This window comes from Macaca fascicularis, chromosome 6 (genome assembly GCF_037993035.2).
Source record: "Macaca fascicularis isolate 582-1 chromosome 6, T2T-MFA8v1.1".
Classification (NCBI taxonomy): domain Eukaryota; kingdom Metazoa; phylum Chordata; class Mammalia; order Primates; family Cercopithecidae; genus Macaca; species Macaca fascicularis.
The window spans coordinates 140,834,917-140,855,168 of NC_088380.1; the positions used below are offsets into that span (position 1 = coordinate 140,834,917).

The 20,252-nt window shown below is 39.5% G+C and overlaps 1 protein-coding gene across 1 annotated transcript in view; it reads right to left on the minus strand.

Moving 5' to 3' along the window:
* Positions 1-20,252, minus strand: part of CDKL3 (cyclin dependent kinase like 3) — a 147,544-nt gene that overhangs the window by 75,162 nt on the left and 52,130 nt on the right. Inside the window, 8 exon segments of the mRNA XM_065545886.2 lie at positions 5,210-5,271; positions 5,273-5,284; positions 5,666-5,763; positions 9,683-9,845; positions 11,897-11,990; positions 13,435-13,763; positions 13,866-14,019; positions 18,013-18,101. Coding sequence (XP_065401958.1) covers positions 5,210-5,271; positions 5,273-5,284; positions 5,666-5,763; positions 9,683-9,845; positions 11,897-11,990; positions 13,435-13,763; positions 13,866-14,019; positions 18,013-18,101 — 1,001 coding nt within the window.

The following is a 20,252-nucleotide window of genomic DNA, read 5'->3' on the forward strand; positions in this document are numbered from 1 at the left end:
ATCAGGATTAGGAATTTGCCTCACAGCTTGTGTTGTTAGGGAGTTTAGCAAGAGTGTGGTTTTTCTTTTTCTTTTCTTTCTTTTTTTTTTTTTTTTTGAGACGTCGTCTCACTCTTGTCTTCCAGGCAGGAGTGCAGCTCACTGCAACCTCTGCCTCCCGGGTTCAAGCGATTCTCCTGCCTCAGGCTCCCGAGTAGAGTAGTTGGCACCACACCCGGCTAATTTTTGTATTTTTACTAGAGACAAGATTTTGCCATGTTGGTCAGGCTGGTTTCGAAGTCCTGACCTCAGGTGATCTGCCTGCCTTGGCCTCCCAAAGTGCTGGGATTATAGACGTGAGCCACTGCACCCAGCAAGACTGTGATTTTTCTTACAGCCTAGGAATTTAGAAAGTTGTCATGCCAGCTCAGCCCTGAACCCTCAACCCAGAGGTAACTTTTGTTTCCTTAATGTTAGGGTCCATCTTAGTTGATAAAGGGGCATCTATTTTGGTCCCTCAAATCACAGATAAAACAATTTAACCTTTGAATACCATATTATTTTTAAATATTTTATAAACATTATATATTTTCTTGATTTTTAGATCAGAGATGCTGCTAAATTATAAATAAGGGCTTTCATTGCTGACCAGTAGAACATATTTTTAACCATGTAATGTAATGATAGCTTTTTTTTTCTTTTATCTTTTTTTTTTTGAGACAGAGTCTTGCTCTTGTTGCCCAGGCTGGAGCGCAATGGCGCAATCTCGTCTCACTGCAACCTCCACCTCCTGGGTTCAAGCGATTCTCATGCTTCAGCCTCCCGAGTAGCTGGGATTACAGGCATGCGCCACCACACTCAGCTAATTTTTGTATTATTAGTAGAGACGAGCTTTTTCCATGTTGGTCAGGCTGGTCTCAAACTCCTGACCTCAGGTGATCTGCCCACCTCAGCCTCCTAAAGTGCTGGGATTATAGGCATGAGCCACTGTGCCCAACCATGAATAGCGTGTGTGTGTGTGTGTGTGTGTGTGTGCGTGTTTTGAGTATTGCTCTTGTCACCCTGGTTGGAGTGCAGTGGCATGATCTTGACTCTCTGCAACCTTGGCCTCCTGGATTCAAGTGATTCTCCTGTTTCAGAGCCTCCCGAGTAGCTGGAATTACAGGCGTGCACCACCACACCCAGCTAATTTTTGCATTTTTAGTAGAGATGGGGGTCCACCGTGTTGGTCAGGCTGGTTTCGAACTCCTGACCTCAAGTGATCCGCCCACCTCAGCCTCCCAAAGTGCTAGGATTACAGGCATGAGCCATTGCAACCAATCACAAACAGTTTTTAAAACAATGGCTCAAATATTTTATTAAGAACTTATTTAAAGAGGCCTATGTGTTATAGGAGATAACTGACTCGAGGTTATGTGGCTATGAGAAGGCAGAGATCATTAAGTGTAAGTACAGTTTGTATCATGTCACGGCATGTGTTACCCACCCAGTAATCATGGCAAAAAAAGAAGTAGGCAGAGAAAAGATGACTTTATAATTCCAAATCAAATTATCACATCAACAGAGTCTTAAAAGGGAGAAGAAAACAGTAACGGCTTTGCTAACAAAAAAAAGCTGGATGATGCTCATGCACATGGATGGCTGTCTTAACAATAACTCACATCACATTTCTATTGTAGATAAATAAAAAGGGAAGAGTTGTCATCTTGTATTTTTAGGACTATTTAAAAGAAAAGACACTACCAGAAAAAAAACCTGTTTCTCTTCAAATTCTTCCCCTCACAATGGCCATCTCCACCCTAAAATTAGAAACCAAGCTAGTAAGAATCAGGGACTAGAATGTAAATATATACTACCAAAACTCTGACTTTATTAATGCTAAATTACATATAAATTACTAAATTATAAACATGCTAGTCAAGCCAAAAGATTTGCTTCAATGCCTTGCTCAACTTCCATCCTTTTTTTTGCGGGGGTGGTGCGGCAGGATGGAGTCTCTCTCTGTTGCCCAGGCTGGAGTGCAGTGGCGTGATCTCAGCTCACTACAATCTCCGCCTCCCAGGTTCAAACAATTCTTCGGCCTCAGCCTTTGAGTAGCTGGGATTACTGGTGCGCGCCACCATGCCCGGCTAATTTTTTGCATTTTTAGTAGAGATGGGGTTTCACCATGCTGGCCAGACTGGTCTTGAACTCCTGGCCTCATGATCCACCTGCCTCAGCCACCCAAAGTGCTGGGATTACAGGCGTGAGCCACTGTGCCCGACCAATTTCCATCCTTTTAAACAATCTTCATGATATATTTAAATACTGCCCCAGAAAGTTCAGTGTGAAGCCAAACCCATGTTGCATGCTTATCAAGTATATTTGTTTGCTCAGAAATGTTTGGTGTTCCCAGGCATCGGGATCTTACTTTATTACATATTTAGAAACTTTTCCTTCTGTAATTATAAAGCTCTAAACCAATGCTAAGAATGACCACTAATCAAGTGTGATTGAAATAATAGGTGATCAAATAAAATTATATGACTAAATGTAAGCTGAAATTTTATTAGGATGTACCAGTCAGGTAGTTTTTATAAATTCATGCTCAAATTAAGAAAACATGAATAATTTAAAGATTAATAAATTTAAAAACAAATTTAGGTGAATGTACATATAACTAAAAGGATTTACAATATACCTGTAGAATTCTCTAGTTAGTATTTTTGTGTATGTAACATTAATAAAAAGGATTTTTTTAAAACCATACAGTGATTCTGGGATTCCCTGAATTTTCAGCTGCTGCATTTTCTACTCTACATCTGGTAGATTCTTCTTCCTTTCAGTTTGTGCATTTCCTGTATTCTAAAAAGTAAATAGAAACAGGTCTTTAATTGAGGACATGGTGAGTCTTTGGCTAAGGAAATACAGCCAGAGATAAATACTTGTACTTTGCCCCTACGGGTTGTTTCATAAGGTACAGGGAAACTATTTAGCAATGAATTCCTTATTATTATTATCCAACAAAACAAAAGGTGGCCTTTGTATGGACTCTTTCTCTCTTGCCTAACTCACTCATTCACAGTAATTTAGAGTCTCTCTCTGGTTACAGAACCTAATTAATGCATGCATGCACATTTAAGATGCCTGAAATAGTTTAAAGTAAACCTGGCAAGGCGTGGTGGCTCACACCTGTAATCCCAGCACTTTGGGAGGTTGAGGAAGGCAGATTACCTGAGGTCAGGAGTTCAAGATGAGCCTGGACAACATGGTGAAACCCCGTCTCTACTAAAAATACAAAAATTAGCCAGGCGTGGTGGTGGGCGCCTGTAATCCCAGCTACTCAGAAGGCTGAGACAGGAAAATTGCTTGAACCCAGGAGGCGGAGGTTGCAGTGAGCCAATATCATACCACTGTACTCTAGCCTGGGTGGCAGAGGGAGAGTCTGTCTCAATAAATAAATAAATAAATAATAATAAAAAAGAAAGTAAACCTGAGAAGTGCTTGGATCTGATTGTATAATTCATAAACCAAGTCAATACAGAGCCAAGAATAGAAAAAATAACTAGCAATTCCCTATCTTATGTTTTTAAAAATATGTCATATTCTCTCATGCTCTAAAATAAACTACAGACTCAAAATTTAAGACATCTTCTTAATTCTGACATTTATTAAAACCAGTTGTACTAGCCTTATATGCAATTTCAGTCACTTGTCAGAGCTGCATTTGAATGAGCAGTACAAATAAACTATAACAAACACTGATGACTTCATTTTTTTCTGGAGTTCTATGTCATATGAACAAGATGTTTTCCCTTTGTAATTTATTATTTATCCTAAAAATCACAGAAGGGTCTTTTTTCCTGCAGAGTTCCTTTTTTCCTAGACTAGAAAGTAATTTTAGTTCCTGGGGACTCACATAGGACAACGGGATAAACATGAGGCACATTAATAGTCTGCCTACCTCAGGAGTCCTAACTCACCCAAATCATTGAAAAAATGTGCAAATGGTATGCTGTGCAACATGCTGTGACATGAGTATGTCACCCAAATTTAAAAGTTTAAAGCCATCTTATTACTTTTTATAATGAACTGAAAGATGCCTATTAATGGCTTTCTTTCTTTTTCTTTTTTTTTTTTGAGACAGAGTCTTCTTCTTGTTGTCCAGGCTGGAGTGCAATGGTTTGATCTCGGCTCACTGCAACCGCCGCCTCCCAGGTTCAAGCACCTGCCTCAGCCTGCCGAATAGCTGGGATTACAGGCATGCGCCACCAGGCCCAGCTAATTTTTGTATTTTTAGTAGAGACAGGGTTTCACCACATTGACCAGGCTGGTCTTGAACTCCTGACTTCAGGTGATCCACCCTCTTCAGCCTCCCAAAGTGCTGGGATTACAGGTGTGAGCCACTGTGCCTGGCCTAATGGCGTTCTTGTTCTACAACATTTCTTTTCTGCAAAGTGGACTGTGGAGTTCTTAACAAGCTCTAGACCAAGACTAAAGAGATAGCCCTAAATGTCACAGTGAGAATACATCTAATAGCGTCTGATAACCCTCTTATCCAAATATTATAGAGATCAAGTAGCCTTGTTAAAATGCCTTCTTACGGAGTTTCAGATTTTTTAAACATTTTTAATTTCTTCAAATTTTCTTAATAAGTATATACTAATTTTATCATGAGTAAAACTGTAATATTATTTTTTTAAAAAAAGAGGTTGGGCTGGGCACAGTGGTTTACGCCTGTAATCCCAGCACTTTGGGAGGCCGAGGTGGGCAGATCATGAGGTCAGGAGATCGAGACCACCCTGGCTAACACAGTGAAACCCCATCTCTACTAAAAATATTAAAAAAAAAAAAAAAAAATTAGCCAGGCGTGGTGGTGGGTGCCTGTAGTCCCAGCTACTCAGGAGGCTGAGGCAGGAGAATGCTGTGAACCCGGGAGGCAGAGGTTGCAGTGAGCCAAGATTGCGCCACTACACTCCAGCCTGGGCGACAGAGTGAGATTCTGTCTCAAAAAAAAAAAAAACAAAAACAAAAACAGAAGTTGATAAATCACATACAGAAATGACCTCACAAGTGCAGAATAGGCGGCCATCAATATGATTTAATTCAGTGGGTGCTTGGCACAATCTCTTTCTCTTAAAAGATTGTCTTTATAGAGCATTCATTTGGATGTTACAGGCTTTAAGATTTTCAAATAAAATTTGAGAATCTCTCTGGTGGGTAGGGACTGGGAATATTTCAACAAGATTACCTGATAGTTAGCTGAGAGCAAATATTTGTTAAAATAGGACAGTAGGCAGACAGCAGAGATAGACAGGGGAATAAACTGGAGAGAAAACAAGAAGGAAGGAAGAGGCTCTAAGACAGAGACACACATGCTTGTGGCCATATAACTGTATATTTATACCATTATTCATTTTCACTAGTCTGGCTTACCTGCCTGATATCTGACATTACACACAATATAGATACAATTTTCCCCGGGTGCCATGCATTCTAATTATTCAACATTGCCCACTAAAAAATAACTTTTAGAAACTTTTATTAATGGGTTATTCTAGGAAAATACAGATTTATTTCTTGAGTTCAAAGATTATAAAATTTCGAATTTTTATATAGCTTTCCAATAGTAATAACTAAATTTATACACTGAGTCAAGTCCTCTAAACAACATGCCTTAGTAAAAGCTATATACAAAAAGAGTTACCTCTTGTTTTTCTTGATTTTGATCCACATTAAGTAAAGTTGGTATCTTAGATGAATCTGTTTTCTTTGACTCCCTCTTCAGCATTTTTATCTGTTTAACTTTTGTAAAAATATACAAAACAATGAAAATTTGTTATTCCTACTTTGAAATTTTACTTTCCAAGAATTTCAAATACAGATTCTGATATCCACTAAGTCAGTTTCTCAGTTTATTACAAAGGAACAAAATAAGTTATGAGTTGTAATGGTAAAATATGGTAAATTATTTGTTTTATAACTTTACAAATAGTCTACTAAGTATTAAAATAAGACTTTTATTTTATTTTATTATTCTCAGTGTAACTGTTTTTTTTTTTGTTTTTTTTTTTTGAGGCCGAGTCTCGTTCTGTCGCCCAGGCTGGAGTGCAGTGGCGCGATCTCGGCTCACTGCAAGCTCCGCCTCCCGGGTTCCCGCCATTCTCCTGCCTCAGCCTCCCGAGTAGCTGGGACTACAGGCGCCGCCACCACGCCCGGCTAATTTTTTTGTATTTTTAGTAGAGACGGGGTTTCATTGTGTTAGCCAGGATGGTCTCGATCTCCTGACCTCGTGATCCACCCGTCTCGGCCTCCCAAAGTGCTGGGATTACAGGCTTGAGCCACCGCGCCCGGCCTATTATTCTCAGTGTAACTGTTAAGTGGATCAGAAAATTCCTCTTGAACTGTACAAGGATTATATTCTTGCTATTATATTAACTTTTCACAAGGTGTCACTGTTCTTCAAAGAAACATAAGAACATTTATTCAAGACAAAAGTGTGTTCATTCTGAGATAAATCTTAAGTTTATAAATCTTTTTTTTTTTTTTTTTGAGATGGAGTCTCACTCTGTCACCCAGGCTGGAGTGCAGTGGCGTGATCTTGGTTCACTGCAACCTCCGCCTCCCAGTTTCAAGCAATTTTCCTGCCTCAGCCTCCCAAGTAGCGGAGATTACAAGCATGAGCCACCACGCCTGGCTAATAGAGATGGGGTTTTTGCCATACTGGCCAGGGTGGTCTCAAATTACTGACCTTAGGTGATCCGCCCGCCTTGGCCTCCCAAAGTGCTGGGATTACAGGTGTGAGCCACCATGCCCAGCCTATAAATCTTCTATATTTAATCCTTGGATGCCCAAAATACATATAAAATTTCTGCTACTATATGGGTAAATGATCATGAAGAAACATAGAAAGGCAATTTACTCCAGGTCATATACTAAACCAGATTTCTCAAATACTGCTCTAACATTTCAACAACATTGAGCTAATAAAAAAATTCGTGCTTTGCAGCCAGCTGCAATGGCTTATGCCTGTAATTCCAGCACTTTGGGAGGGCAAGGCAGGTGGATCACCTGAGGTCAGGAGTTCGAGACCAGCCTGGCCAAAATGATGAAACCCTGTCTCTACTAAAAATACAAAAAATAGCCAGGCGTGCTGGCGGGCACCTGTAGTCCCAGCTACTCAGGAGACTAGGCATGAGAATCACTTGAACCCAGGAGGTGGTGGTTGCAATGAGCTGAGATTGCAACACTGTACTCCAGCCTGGGTGGCAGAGTGAGACTCTGTTTTAAAAAAAATAAATAAATAAGCAAATTCAGCAAAGTCTCAGGATACAAAATCAATGTGCAAAAATCACAAGCATTCTTATATACCAGTAACAGACAAACAGAGAGCCAAATCATGAACAAACTCCCATTCACAATAGCTTCAAAGAGAATAAAATACCTAGGAATCCAACTTACAAGGGATATAAAGGACCTCTTCAAGGAGAACTACAAACCACTGCTCAGTGAAATAAAAGAGGACACAAACAAATGGAAGAACATACCATGCTCATGGATAGGAAGAATCAATATCATGAAAATGGCCATATTGCCCAAGGTAATTTATAGATTCAATGCCACCCCCATTAAGCTACCAATTACTTTCTTCACAGAATTGGAAAAAACTGCTTTAGAGTTCATATGGAACCAAAAAAGACCCCGCATTGCCAAGACAATCCTAAGCCAAAAGAACAAAGCTGGAGGCATCATGCTACCTGACTTCAAACTATACTACAAGGCTACAGTAACCAAAACAGCATGGTACTGGTACCAAAACAAAGATATAGACCAATGGAACAGAACAGAGTCCTCAGAAATAATGCCACACATCTACAGCCATCTGATCTTTGACAAATCTGACAAAAGCAAGAAATGGGGAAAGGATTCTCTATTTAATAAATGGTGCTGGGAAAATTGGCTAGCCATAAGTAGAAAGTGAAACTGGATCCTTTCCTTACTCCTTATACAAACATTAATTCAAGATGGATTAGAGACTTAAATGTTAGATCTAAAATCATAAAAACCCTAGAAGAAAACCTAGGTAATACCATTCAGGACATAGGCATGGGCAAGGACTTCATGTCTAAAACACCAAAAGCAATGGCAACAAAAGCCAAAATTGACAAATGGGATCTAATTAAACTAAAGAGCTTCTGCACAGCAAAAGAAACTACCATCAGAGTGAACAGGCAACCTACAGAATGGGAGAAAATTTTTGCAATCTACTCATCTGACAAAGGGCTAATATCCAGAACCTACAAAGAACTCAAACACATTTACAAGAAAAAAACAAACAACCCCATCAAAAAGTGGGCAAAGGATATGAACAGATGCTTCTCAAAAGAAGACATTCATACAGCCAACAGACACATGAAAAAATGCTCATCATCACTGGCCATCAGAGAAATGCAATTCAAAATCACAATGAGATACCATCTCATACCAGTTAGAATGGCGATCATTAAAAAGTCAGGAAACAACAGGTGCTGGAGAGGATGTGGAGAAATAGGAACACTCTTACACTGTTGGTGGGACTGTAAATTAGTTCAACCATTGTGGAAAACAGTGTGGCGATTCCTCAAAGATCTAGAACTAGAAATACCATTTGACCCAGCCATCCCATTACTGGGCATATACCCAAAGGATTATAAATTATGCTGCTATAAAGACACATGCACACGTATGTTTACTGCAGCACTATTCACAATAGCAAAGACTTGGAATCAACCCAAATGTCCATTAGTGACAGACTGGATTGAGAAAATGTGGCACATATACACCATGGAATACTATGCAGCCATAAAAAAGGATGAGTTCATGTCCTTTGTAGGGACATGGATGCAGTTGGAAACCATCATTCTCAGCAAACTATGGCAAGAACAGAAAACCAAACACCGCATGCTCTCACTCATAGGTGGGAATTGAACAATGAGATCACTTGGACACAGGAAGGGGAATATCACACACTGGGGCCTATTGTGGGGAGGGGAGAGCGGCGAGGGGGGAGGGATAGCATTAGGAGATATACCTAATGTGAATGACAAGTTAATGGGTGCAGCATACCAACATGGCACATGTATACATATGTAACAAACCTGCATGTTGTGCACATGTACCCTAGAACTTAAAGTATAATAAAAATAAGTAAATAAATAAAAAAAATTAAAAATTTACCCTTTAAAGCTGTCTTAACCTCTCTTTTTCTTTTTAATTAATTTTTTTTTTTTAGAGACACGGTCTCATTGTGTGTCATCCTGGAGTGGAGTATAGTGGCGTGACCACAGCTCACTGCAGTCTCAACCTCCTGGGTCAAGCAGTCCTCCTAACTCAGCCTCCCAAGTAGCTGGGACTATAGGCACACACCACCACACCAAGCTAGTTTATTTTTTGTAGAGACAGGGTTTTGCTATGTTGCTCAGGCTGGTCTCAAACTCCTAGGCTCAAGCAACCCTCCTGCAGTGGCCTCCCAAAATGCTAGGATTACAAGCTTACGCCTCTTTAAAATTATCTCCTTAAAATCGTACCCCTTATTTGACAATGGGGACAAAATCTCATCAGCTGAAATGTTTTCCTTACCAATGCACTGTTTTCTACCTAAATCACACTAAAATGTAAGTTATATTATGAAAAAATCTTATAAATGATATCATCATAATTGTAAAGCTATACAACAAATGTGTACCTTCCATTCCTTTCGTATCTTTTGGCTGTATTGTGACAGGCAATTCTGGAAAATGGAATTCTTTCCTGTCAGATCTGGAAAAATTCAGCTTCCTTTTGTTCTCATTAGACATTTGGTCACTGTGACCTGTTCGCTCATTAAATATACCCTTCTCCATTTGGCTCTAAACAAACAAACAAGAGTTAGTTTGAAGAAATGTGTCTAACTATCTGTAGAATGACAATCCTAGAATTGCTAGCCATTTGGATGGTATAAGATAGACATAACAATTAATTTAATAATTAAGAAGATTTAGAACACTATTGAACATATCAACAGATCAAACTCCAAGTTTCATAAAGCAAACATTTTTAGCATATTTAATATTCTGAGCATAACAGTCTTGATCATGAGAACCACAATAATAACAATAATAATAATATTATTATTTTGAAACAGGGTCTTGCTCTGTCACCCAGCTGGAGTGCATTGGCATGATCATGACTCACTGCAGCATCAACCCCCTGGGCTCAAGTGATCTTCCCACCTCAGTCTCCCAAGTAGCTGGGACTACAGGCACACACCACCACGCCTGATTAATTTTTAAATTTTTTGTAGAGATGGGGTCTTGTTAGGCTGATCTCAAACTAGGCTGATCTCAAACTCCTGTGCTAAAGCAATCCTTCTGCTTTGGGCTCCCAAAGTGCCGGGATTACAAGCATGAGCCACTGCACCTGGCCTTATTATTATTATTATTATAATTGAGACAGAGTCTTGCTTTGTTGCCCAGGCTGAAATACAGCAATGCCGTTATGGCTGCAGCCTCAACCTCTTGGGCTCAAGCCATAGTCCCACCTCAGCCCACCCAGTCTGAAACCACAGCCACACGCCACCACACACAACTAATTTATTTTATTTCATTTTTTATGGAGACAGGGTCTCACTATGTTGCCCAGGCTGAACTCAAATTCCTGGGCTCAAGCAATCCTCCCAGCTCAGTCTTCCAAAATGCTAGGATTACAGGTTAGAGCCACTGTGCCTGGCCAGAACCACAAACTTAACTTTTCATTTTTAATACTATTCACTGCACTCTGACTTTGAGCAAATTGCTTCAGTTCATTTTCTTAATAACTTACTTATCTACCTACAAAATGATATGCTTTGTGAACACTGGGAAAACCCAAAGGAAAAAAAATTAATTGCACGTCCAGCATCTGGGAAACGTTCTGTGTTACCAGATTTTTGTTCATTTGAAAACAGATCATAAAATCCTGTCTAGGTCAATGAACACTCTTCCACAATGTAATGTGTAGTATTCCACTGTATGAATGTACACTAATGTACTTAGTCACTGGCTCTTGGACAAGTTTGTACTGTTTTCAGTTTTTTGTTATTATAATTAACATTTTGCTTCAATTTTGAATAAATCACCTTCCTATGTAAAAAGTTGTGAGGTCCCATTAGAGATGAATAATGCAAAATAAGCCAAAAACAAAACAAAAACAAAAGTTGGGACGGGGATGAACTACATTATTTTTTCTAGTGAAAATAAATTGTGTTTATTTGGCGATTGTTTTTAATCCATAAAGATATTAAAAACATTTTTTGGAAGTGAAAAAAAACAAAACTACTTCTGACTTTCAAAGGTGGAAATCCTAACTTACTCTGCCTAAGTCACATATTAAATACATAAATTAAGATATATGAACTTAATTAACTGTGATAAATTAAGATATATGAACTTAATTAATTGTGAAAGCACTTAGAAAATAATGGCCTATTTTCATCTCAGGAAAAAAAAAAAGAAACTTAAAGTACATTTTTAAAAGTGTGAGAGGCTGGGTGCATTGGCTCACACCTGTAATCCTAGTACTTTGGGAGGCTGAGAAGGGAGGATCCCTTGAGCCCAGGAGTTTGAGACCAACCTGGGCAACATAGTGAGACTTAGTTGCTACAAAAAATGAACAAAATTAGCTGGGCATGGTGGCATGTGCCTGAAGTCTCAGCTACTTGGGAGGCTGAAGTGGGAGGATTGCTTGAGCCCAGGAGGTCGAGGCAGCAGTGAGCTGAGATCGTACCACTACACTCCAGTCTGGGCAACAGAGAGAGATTCTGTCTCAAAAAAACAAAACAAACAGACAAACAAAAAAGTATTAGAGCCCTAAAGATACAGAAAAAGAAAACAGAAGTAATGTTAAAAGAGGCCATATTTTAATGCGTGGCTTCTTGCCTTACTTGAATAGGACCTGGATCCTCTTGCCTGCTATTAGGCATAACTTGTCCAATAGATTGTGAAGAAGTGCGTCTCTTTTTTGCTCTTTCAGTTAACCTATTATTTAAAAATGAATGAGAAGTTATTAGAACTCCCCAGAAATGCCTTCTTTTCTTTTTTTTGGGGGGGGGCAGAATCTCACTCTGTCACCCAGGCTAGAGTGCAGTGTCATGATCTTAGCTCACTGCAACCTCTGTCTCCTGGGTTCAAGTGATTCTCTTGCCTCAGCCTCCCAAGTAGCTGGGATTACTGGTGCGTTCCAACATGGCCAACTAATTTTTCTATTTTTTGTAGAGACAGGGTTTTGCCATGTTGGCCAGGCTGGTCTCGAACTCCTGAGCTAAACTGATACACCCGCCTTGGCCTCCCAAATTGCTGGGATTACAGGCACGAGTCACCATGCCCAGGCGAAATGGCTTTGTTTTAGCTTCAAGAATGAATAAATTATGGCATGGAAGTCTATTTTTTGAACACTGAGTACCAAAATGCAATAGTGAGTCCTTACCTACCAATTACCCTAAAGAGAGAGGTGGTAACAGGGCAGAGAACAATTAGTGCATGTTAACATCAGTGGTGACAGGCATGTTGTGGGGTTACTCCTGCTGGCCTACTTGCTCCCTTCTATCTGTTCGGAATTTAGATCTCTTCACAACCAGCTTTCTCAATTTATGAGCTTACTGTCCAAGACTGACTGGCTTGCAACCATTGTTACTAGTATATGGTTTTGGGATCACCTCAAGAACAACTGGGCTCTTGCAGTCTGTAGCCTGCTGTACCTTTGGACTGATATGGACATGTCCACTTGCTCACCTCTGCAGACCACTGGGCTTCAAAACCTGTAGCCCAAACCAGTCTGCTAGAATCCTCTTGGGCTAATGAATCCAGTCTCCTTTTCCCCTAGAATGACAGTAGTCTTCCTAAATTTTGAAGTGGCCCTACTGCCTTGTTGGACAGACCCTCACCATCCATCACACTGCCCTTGATTAACCAGACTCACGGACCAGTCTCTCAGTCTGTATCAGAGGTTAAATCTAAAACTGGCCTAATATGCTATTTTTCTCCCAAAATATTTCACCTTGAAAGGCTATTTGACTTACGAAAGATTATTTTTTACTATCCTTTCTCCACTTAGAGAATTTGCTATGATATAGAAATAAAGCTTATTTTGTTATACCAAGGCACACTGATACCAGAACTTAGGGCATATCAACGTTTTTTTTCTTCAAAAATAAAAACATTTTTCAAAGGGTCTTTTTTTTTCTTTAAATGAGGTTTCTCCAAAAGACATTAGTGAAAATTTAAACATCTATATGGGCAAGAAAAGTTAATTTCTTCTACAGCATTTGTAAGAAACACTCAGTAAATGGCCCATTATACAGCTTTAATTTCAACATATTTTCTTCAAGTTCAGTTTACATACAGACACTATGAACATGATTCCTCGAAACACCATTATACAGGAATATTGTATTATTTAGGTTTCTTCTCTGTTACAGCTCACCTCACACTGGGGTGAAAGAGATTTGAATTGAGATTTGCAGCCATCAAATTACTATTAGTTAGATTGATGGGTGGCATTGTCATAGAACCTCCGCAATGTGGATTTTCTTTCAAGCCATTACAGTTAGTGCTGGGATTGATAGGGTTTGGCGGTTCAATGGTTACAAGTTTTGTATCTGGAGACATAGGATGAACATTTTCATTTGCATCCTGTTGACAAAGTCCACCTTCATACTCTTTCTTTTTTGGTTCTGAGATATCTCCTCTTCCTCCTTTGACTTTAATAACTCTGACTTTAATCTCCTTGGGCTTTTTCTCTTTTTCTATTTCCTGGAATATATACATCCAAAATCCGAGTCATGATAACAGTTATTTTTGTCATTAGAGTCTAACTATAATTATACTGGCTGAAACAAAAGCCAAAGTTCTTACCTTTCCCAAAACTGAACTACTTAGCAGTGTATTGGTATAAACTGTTTTTCTTTCATCTTTCCTGAGTTCATTTTCTTTAGAACTCTCTTTTGGCTTTATTAATGAATTGACTTTTGCTTCCTGCAGTAATTTAGCTTTCAGTTCTGGCATGAATCTGATAAAACAAGCAATATCAACGAGTAATCTTTTTATATATGCAGATAAAGTATTTTATCTTGAATAAACCATTTCATCAATTAATTTGTATTTCAGCTACAGTATAAATAATGCTATCTAATTACAATGCATGCCAAGAGATGGCCCAATTTACCTAATAAAAATTGCTTTCTGGTAAAGCTACATCTTTCAAAAATTATGCTATGGGAACCTACTATATAAAACTTTTACAAAATAGATTTATACTAATTAGATTCCTTTTGCGATGCAAACTCAACTCAGAAAAATACTGCTTTTAATGTTGATAAAAATACTATTGTTTTTAAGGAAGACTCAGACCACTTTGACCTTTTCTGTGGTTCTCTCTTTTTTTTTTTTTTTGAGATGGAGTTTTGCTCTTGTTGCCCAGGCTGGAGTGCAATGGCGTGATCTCGTCTCACCACAACCGCTGCCTCCTGGGTTCAAGCGATTCTCCTGCCTTAGCCTCCTGAGTAGCTGGGATTACAGGCATGTGCCACCATGCCCGGCTAATTTTGTATTTTTAATAGAAATGGGGTTTCTCCATGTTGGTCAGGCTGGTCTCTAACTCCCAACCTCAGGTGATCCGCCTGCCTCAGCTTCCCAAAGTTGCTGGAATTACAAGCGTAAGCCACCGCACTCGGCTGTGGTTCTTTAAAGTAATAGAACTTTAAAAATGGACTAACTAGCTTCTAAAATCTTACTCTAGAGAAATGTAACAGAATACATTCATATTGGAGAGAGATTATTTTGGTTTTAGTTTGATTTCTTTCTTTTTAAAAGTTATTTTTGATTAGAAAGTCCATTCATGTGGTTCAAAGTTCAAAAGTCTATACTGAAAAATTTCCTTCCCACCCCTTCCCTGAACTGCACAAGTCCCTTCCTTGAAGCAGCTACAGCTATCAATTTGGGAAGGTTTTAAAATATCAGCCCATGAATGAATTCTTCCCTAGTCCAGCAAACTCTTGCTAGTGCTGTGCAGGGCACAGGCCTGATGACAAGCAGTGTGATGGAAAAAAAAAAAAAAAAAGAATCAGTGTGATTAGTTTGGCTAGATGAGAAAATGTCATACTCCTGTTAAATCACCCTTGAACTGCAGAAGGTACATGAAATAAAGAGGCATCTTATCAAAGGAAAAGGACTTATCCAAATATTTTCTAAGGATTCTATAAATTGAACTCAAGGTACTTTCACCCCACAAAAGTAAAAGCCTGATATCTAAATGTCCAAGAAAAATAAACTTAGTCTGTGTAGAACTGATATGAAGTAACTTTTTAATTCAATAACTGACATCTTTTTTTTTGATACAGTGTTTCTGTTGCCCAGGCTGCAGTACAGTGACACACTCATGGCTCACTGCAACCTTGACCTCCTGGGCTCAAGCAATCCCCTACCTCAGCCTCCCTAGTAGCTGGGATTACAGGTATACACCAACATACCCAGATAATTTTTGCATTTTTTGTAGAGACAGGGTTTTGCCATGTTGCCCAGGCTGGTCTCGAACTCCTAGGTTCAAGCAATCTGCCTGCTTCGGCCTTCCAAAGTGCTGGGATTACAGGCATGAGCTACCATGCCCGGCCGATAACTGCTACTTTTTATCAATGGCACTTCATTTTTTTATTTTTTATTCTTTTATTTTTTATATTTTTGAGACAGAGTCTTGCTCTGTCGCCCAGGCTGGAGTGCAGTGGCATGATCTCCGCTCACTGCAAGCTCCGCCTCCCTGGTTCATGCCATTCTCCTGCCTCAGCCTCCTGAGTAGCTGGGACTACAGGGTGCCTGCCACCACATCTGGTGAATTTTGTTTTTGTATTTTTAGTAGAGACAGGGTTTCACCGCATTAGTCAGGATGGTCTTGATCTCCTGATTTCGTGATCTGCCCGCCTCGGCCTTCCAAAGTGCTGGGATTACAGGCATGAGCCACCACGCCTGGCCTATTCTTTTATGTTTTGAGACAGAGTCTCGCTCTGTCACCCAGACTGGAGTGCAGTGGTGCAATCTCGGCTCACTGCAGCCTCAGCCTCCTGGGTTCAAACGATTCTCCTGTCCCAGCCTCCTGAGTAGCTGGGACTACAGGCGCATGCCCACGCCCACCTAAGTTTTTGCATTTTTAGTAGAGATGGTGTTTCACCATCTTGACCAGGTTGGTCTTGAACTCCTGACCTCAGTTGATCTGCCCACCTTGGCCTCCCAAAATGCTGGGATTACAGCATGAGCCACCACGCCTCGCCAATGGCACTTTAAATATATCATCTTATTTTTTGTTTTAGAGTAAAACTCCTGAAAGGCTCGAAGTTCTAGTTGCCCTCAAGGATTCTTTTGCTTTTTTCTACTTAGTCTATCTCCAATAGCAGTTCCTGGACTTTTCCATATCTGACCTTAGCTCCATCACATTTTTAACGGATGTCCATCTTTCTAATATGTCCAAAGACAAGCTCAATGGTTTTACAGTTAATGAGAAACTTTTCCTGTTTTTTTCAAAGTCCAAATAGAAAATAGTGTTTTTTTAGAAATACGGCTGATTCATGAATCTAAATTGTAATACAGATTATATGCTGGGCATGTCATAAGCAATGTGGGGCACAGAAGGGCCGTAATCCCAGCACTTTGGGAGGCCAAGGCAGGTGGATCACCTGAGGTCAGGAGTTCGAGATCAGCCTGGCCAAAATGGTAAAACCCCCGTCTCTACTAAAAATACAAAAAATTAGCTGGGTGTGGTGGCATGTGCCTCTAATCCTAGCTGCTCTGGAGGCGGAGGCAGGAGAACTGTTTGAACTTGGGAGATGGAGGTTTGTAGTGAGCTGAGATTGTGCCACTGCACTCCAGCCTGGGCAACAGAGTGAGACTTCGTCTCAAAAAAAAAAAAAAAAAAAAAAAAGACAACAGGCACTACAACAGAGAATAAGTAGAAAAAAATCATTCGGGCTGGGCGCGGTGGCGTAAGCCTGTAATCCCAGCACTTTGGGAGGCCAAGGCGGGTGGTTCACGAGGTCAGGAGATCGAGACCATCCTGGCTAACACGGTGAAACGCCATCTCTACTAAAATACAAAAAATTAGCCGGGCGTGGTGGCAGGCGCCTGTAGTCCCAGCTACTCGGGAGGCTGAGGCAGGAGAATGGCGTGAACCTGGGAGGCGGAGCTTGCAGTGAGCCGAGATTGTGCCACTGCACTCCAGCCTGGGCCACACAGCGAGACTCCGTCTCAAAAAAAAAACAAAAACAAAAACAAAAAAAATCATTTGGGAAGTGCATGCTAATTATGATAAATGAATGTCACCAGAAGAGGAAAAACCAGACTATTCTCTGAGTCAGAGGTCCAAACAGGAATAAAGCTAAGAAGTACTGATTGCTTATTTAATGTTATCTCTGGTCTATGATAACACTGAAACTGTAGTATGTAAAGAGCTGAGCACACTGCCTAGGACATAGTAACTGTGTAATGAATGTTAGCTGCAATTACTTTTTATTATTAGACTTTTTTTCTTTTTCTTTTTTTGAGATAGGATCTCAACCTGTCACCCAGGCTGGAGTGCAGTGGTGCAATCTCAGCTCACTGCAACCTCTATCTCCAGGGTTTGAGCCATCTTCCCCCCGAGCCTCCCGAGTAGCTGGGACTACAAGCGTGTGCCACCACACCTTGCTAATTTTTGTATTTTTTGTAGAGACAGGGGTCTCCCTATGTTGCCCAGGCCAGTCGTGAACTGCAGGGCTCAAGCAATCTGCTTGCCTCAGCTTCCCAAAGTGCTGGGATTACAGGTGTGAGCCACTGTGCGCATCCTATCATTAGGCTTTTCATTCATGACACTTGTTAAGTCTACTATCTTTCTAGTCAATACCTGATACAATAACTCAATAAATTTTTGTTAAACTGAATATTTGTTATGTAAAAGTAACCTATACAGCAATTTTCCTGCTAGCAAAATTTCCCAATACAAAATGCTTTAAAAAAATCCACATTCACTCAAAATGCTTACTTTTCAATAAATCCATCTCTAGTAAAATACTCATGATGCAAAAGATCACTAGATGATATCCTGTCAGCAGGATCAATTTGTAAACAAGCCTAGGAAAGGAAAAAGATTGTAATGATAAGTGAGCTCTCAACAGGGCTCCATATGGTAAAAATTAAATTTATTTTACAAATTAAGAAGTAATTAATAATCCAGATCAAAAAGCATTCTTGAAAAGATGGAATTAGACCTCAGGAATTTCTGGTAGTAAGTTCTGACTGTTTATTTCCTTAAGGAATTTGCACTTGCAGAACATTATTATAGGTTAAATGTCCCATGATTCTAGCCAAAACAGAGGTCAGTCTGTTTCTGCTGAAATTAGCAAAAATTAATTAGCTCATTTTGATCCTCTTTTCTGCCCTGTGAGGTGGAAAGTTCATGTATAATCATTTGCATTTTACAGATCTGGAAGCATGATTAGTAGTTTGCCAAACAAGAGTTTTAACCCATGTTGTCTTGACTCCTAATCCAGCACTCTTTCTATAGCATAATACCATTTTGCAAATATTCAAGTCTCTAAATCTTTCAATAACCCATTATTAAATCAGCTCTTTTCTGTTTCCCTTTCTTGGTATAGAAACAAACAAACAAAATATGGAAGGAAGTTTTGAATGTTAAGTTGTACATAACAAATCTGTATGTAGTTAAATAACAATAATTATAAATGGAACACATTTCTTTAATCAAAATATTGAAGACACGTTTTGAATAAAAAGCATCTGCTTTATAATTTTCATTCCTCCTGTGAAAGGAGGTAAAACAATAATAGTTAACTTCTTTTTGTAGAGATAGGAGTCTTGTTATGCTGTGAGGCTGATGAACTCTTGAGTTTAAGTGATTCTCCTGCCTTAGTCTCCTAAACTGCTGGAATTACGGAATAGAGCCACCATGTTTGGTTTTTAAAAATTTTTTAGAGACAGGCTTTTACTCAGTCGCCCAGGCTGGAGTGCAGTGGTGCAATTATAGCTCACTGGAGCCTTGAACTCTTTGGCTCAAGATATCCTCCTTCCTTAGCCTCTTGAGTAGCTCAGACTACAGACACATGCCACCATGCCTGACTAGTAACTTTTATTGATGCTTACTACATACCAGACAATGCTCCAGTCTTTTTCTCCATTCCATCCCAACAACAATCCTACAAAGTAAATATTATTATTATCCTCATTATACAGATGAGGAGACTGAGGCCCAGAGAGATCACGTAATTTGTCTAAGATCTCATAAGGAGAGGAGCCACAATTAAAATCTAGCAAATCCAAGATAATTGTATATAATATTATGTTTCTGTTTATTTCAAAATGCATATTTAAACTGATTCACAGAAAAAAATCTAGAGATCTGCTGTACTATAATGTGCATATAGTTAAAAATGCCATACTGTACACTTAATAATTTTGTAAGAAGGTAGATTCCATATTATGTGGGGTTTTTTTTTTTTAACCAAAATAAAAAACATTGATTCACAAAGAGAAATTATTTAAGTCTATTACCTACTTAATGATGTGGCAGTCTTTAAGACTGCAACTAGTTGGCCAGGTGTGGTGGCTCATGCCTATAATTCCAGCACTTTGGGAGGCCAAGGCGGGTGGATCACCTGAGGTTGGGAGTTAGAGACCAGCTTGACCACACGGAGAAACCCCGTCTCCACTAAAAAAAAATACAAAATTAGCCGGGCGTGGTGGCACGTGCCTGTAATCCCAGCTACTCGGGAGGCTAAGGTGGGAAAATCACTTGAACCTAGGAGGCAGGAGGTTGTGGTGAGCCAAGATCGTGCCATTGCACTCCAGACTGGACAACAAGAGCAAAGCTCCATCTCAAAATCAAAACAAAACAAACAAACAAAAATAGTTAAAAATATGTGCTCATTTTAGAACATAATGGTAATCTATCACTAAAACTTAATATGAAAAATGCTAAAAGGTCTGACCAAATCATAGAGGCAGACAATTAGAGGCAGTCCTTCTGCAAATATAATTCAGTAAATTTAAATATATGCCCTACTTTGGAAAGTGTAAAATATGACACTTGGGGAAACAGATTGGCAGTTTCTTAAAAAATTAAACATATGCCTACCCATGACCCAGCCATTCTGTTCTTAGATATTTCTGCTGGAGGAATGAAAATACACTGTGTGTTCCACACAAAGACGAACATGAATGTTCTCATGGCAACTTTATTTGTAATAGCGAAAAATGGGAAATAAC